Source organism: Lagopus leucura, unplaced genomic scaffold (genome assembly GCF_019238085.1).
Source record: "Lagopus leucura isolate 7727_CA_CO unplaced genomic scaffold, USGS_WTPT01 27982-0_obj-0_obj, whole genome shotgun sequence".
NCBI lineage: Eukaryota > Metazoa > Chordata > Aves > Galliformes > Phasianidae > Lagopus > Lagopus leucura.
The window spans coordinates 1-2,027 of record NW_024965880.1 but is presented as its reverse complement, the minus strand read 5'-3'; the positions used below and the strand labels follow the sequence as shown (position 1 = coordinate 2,027).

Below are 2,027 nucleotides of genomic sequence, written 5' to 3'. Positions count from 1 at the left end.
TGGGTGCAGGCCATCGAGAGCCAGATCCTGGCCAGCCTGCAGGGCTGTGAGAGCAGCAAGAACAAGGTAAGGGCAGCTGCATGCTGCCTCATCCCTCCTCTTTGGCACCTCTTTGATGCATCCACACCTGCCCTGGGCTGAATGCATCCTCAGCCCTCTACTCCCAGTCCTTGTGGCACTCCTTCCCTGTGTTCACGTCACCTCTCTGGGTTCGTTCCCCAGCTCGGCTGTGCCCCACAGAGCCCCGTCACCTTGCTCCACCCCTCGGGGAGCCCTATTCCTCCTGGCCCCCAGCCCTGCCCCTCAGCTTCCTCCAGATCTGTCTGGTGTTCAGGAACCCTGCACTGTTCACCCCTGCAGCACGGCACTGGGGCTCCCAATGGCTCCGGGGTGGTGACCCTGGGGGTGGTGGCCCAGAGGACGCTGTGGGACCACCTGAGATTGCTATTGTTGTATTGCTGGTGTTGTTGCAGGCACGGCTGGGCAGCCAGGGAGATGCGCAGGCCATGCAGGCAGTGCGCACTGCGCGGGGTAACAGCTTCTGCGTGGACTGCGATGCGCCCAGTAAGGAACACCGTGCTGGGGGGCGGGAGGGGTGGGCAGGGGCAGCACGCCACCACCTCCTTGACCGCGGGGGGATTTGTGCTGCGGGGCTGCTCTGTCCCCTCCTTGGGGAGCCAGTCGTTAGGGGAGGGAAGGGCCTTGCGGGATTGTCCCCTAATGCCCTGCTGGTCCTGGAGGTCCTTGCTTCTGTGCCACTGGGATGCCTGGGAGGGTCTGTGGGGTGACGGGAGGGGAACAGGCTGATGTGCGCATGCTGGCTGTGCCCCTCTGATGTCACCTCCTGCAGATCCTGACTGGGCGAGCCTGAACCTGGGTGCCCTGATGTGCATCGAGTGCTCTGGGATCCACCGCAACCTGGGCACGCACCTCTCCCGCGTGCGCTCGCTGGACTTGGACGACTGGCCCGGCGAGCTGCTCACCCTCATGGCCGCCATCGGCAACGCGTTGGCCAACGCCGTCTGGGAGGGTGCTGTGGAGGGGTACCCCAAACCCACCCCAGAGAGCAGCCGGTAAGGGGATGGGCTCTGCAGGGACAGCGCTCACAGCCACACCGCGACGTCCAGTGGGGAGGTTGGGAGCCATCAGCAGAGGATGGGCAGAGAGCCGCAGCTGTGCCAGGGTCTGCCTGCTCTAGGGATGTCACAGCATCACAGAATCATAGAATCATGGAGTGATTTGGGTTGGAAGGGACCTTCAAGGTCATCTAGTCCCAACCCCCTGCTATAGGCAGGGACACCTCCTGCTAGACCAGATTGCTTGAAGCTCCATCTGTCCTGGCCTTGACTGCCTCCAGGGAGGGGCATCCACAACCTCACTGGGCAACCTGTGCCAGTCTCTCACCACCCTCACAGTACTGAATTTCTCCTAATATCTAGTCTAAATCTACCCTCTTCCAGTTTAGGACATTTCCCCTGGTCCCGCCACTACCTGCCCATATAAAATGTCCCTTTCCTGTAGGTCCTTGCAGGTACTGCAGGGCTGCTGTAAGGTCTCCTCGGAGTCTTCTCTTCTCCAGGCTGAAGAGACCCAGCTCTTTTAGCCTGTCCTTGTAGGGGAGCTGCTCCCTCTGATCATCTCCATGACCTCCTCTGGACCTGCTCCAACAGCTCCGTGTCCTTCTTGTGTTGGGGGCTCCAGAACTGGACACAGTGCTCACAGAACACAATACTCACTGGACGCAGTGATCACAATCATGCAATGGTTGGAGTTGAAGGGACCTCTAAAGGCCGTGTAGCCCAGCTCCCCATAGTGCACAGGGACACCCACAGCTCCATCAGGTGCTCAGAGCCCTGTCCTCTGACCCACAGCGTTTCCAGGAGCGGGGCACCCACCACATCTCTGGGCAAACCATGCCAACGCCTCATTGGAAACAACTTCTTCCTTATTTCCAGTCTACATCTCCCCTCCTTTTGTTTGAAACCATTTCCCCTTGTCCTGTCACTCAGCTCTGAAAGGGGAGATGA

General features: G+C 60.1%; 1 protein-coding gene across 1 annotated transcript; it reads left to right on the top strand.

The window, feature by feature from the left end:
* Nucleotides 1-6: 6 nt before the first annotated feature.
* LOC122192331 (arf-GAP with GTPase, ANK repeat and PH domain-containing protein 3-like) lies at nt 7-1,608 on the top strand. The gene is made up of 3 exons (XM_042892863.1): nt 7-66; nt 474-564; nt 851-1,608. The coding sequence occupies exons 2-3, from the start codon at nt 507-509 to the stop codon at nt 1,075-1,077; spliced, it is 285 nt and encodes a 94-aa protein (XP_042748797.1). The 5' UTR covers nt 7-66; nt 474-506; the 3' UTR covers nt 1,078-1,608.
* The last annotated feature ends 419 nt before the right edge of the window (nt 1,609-2,027 follow it).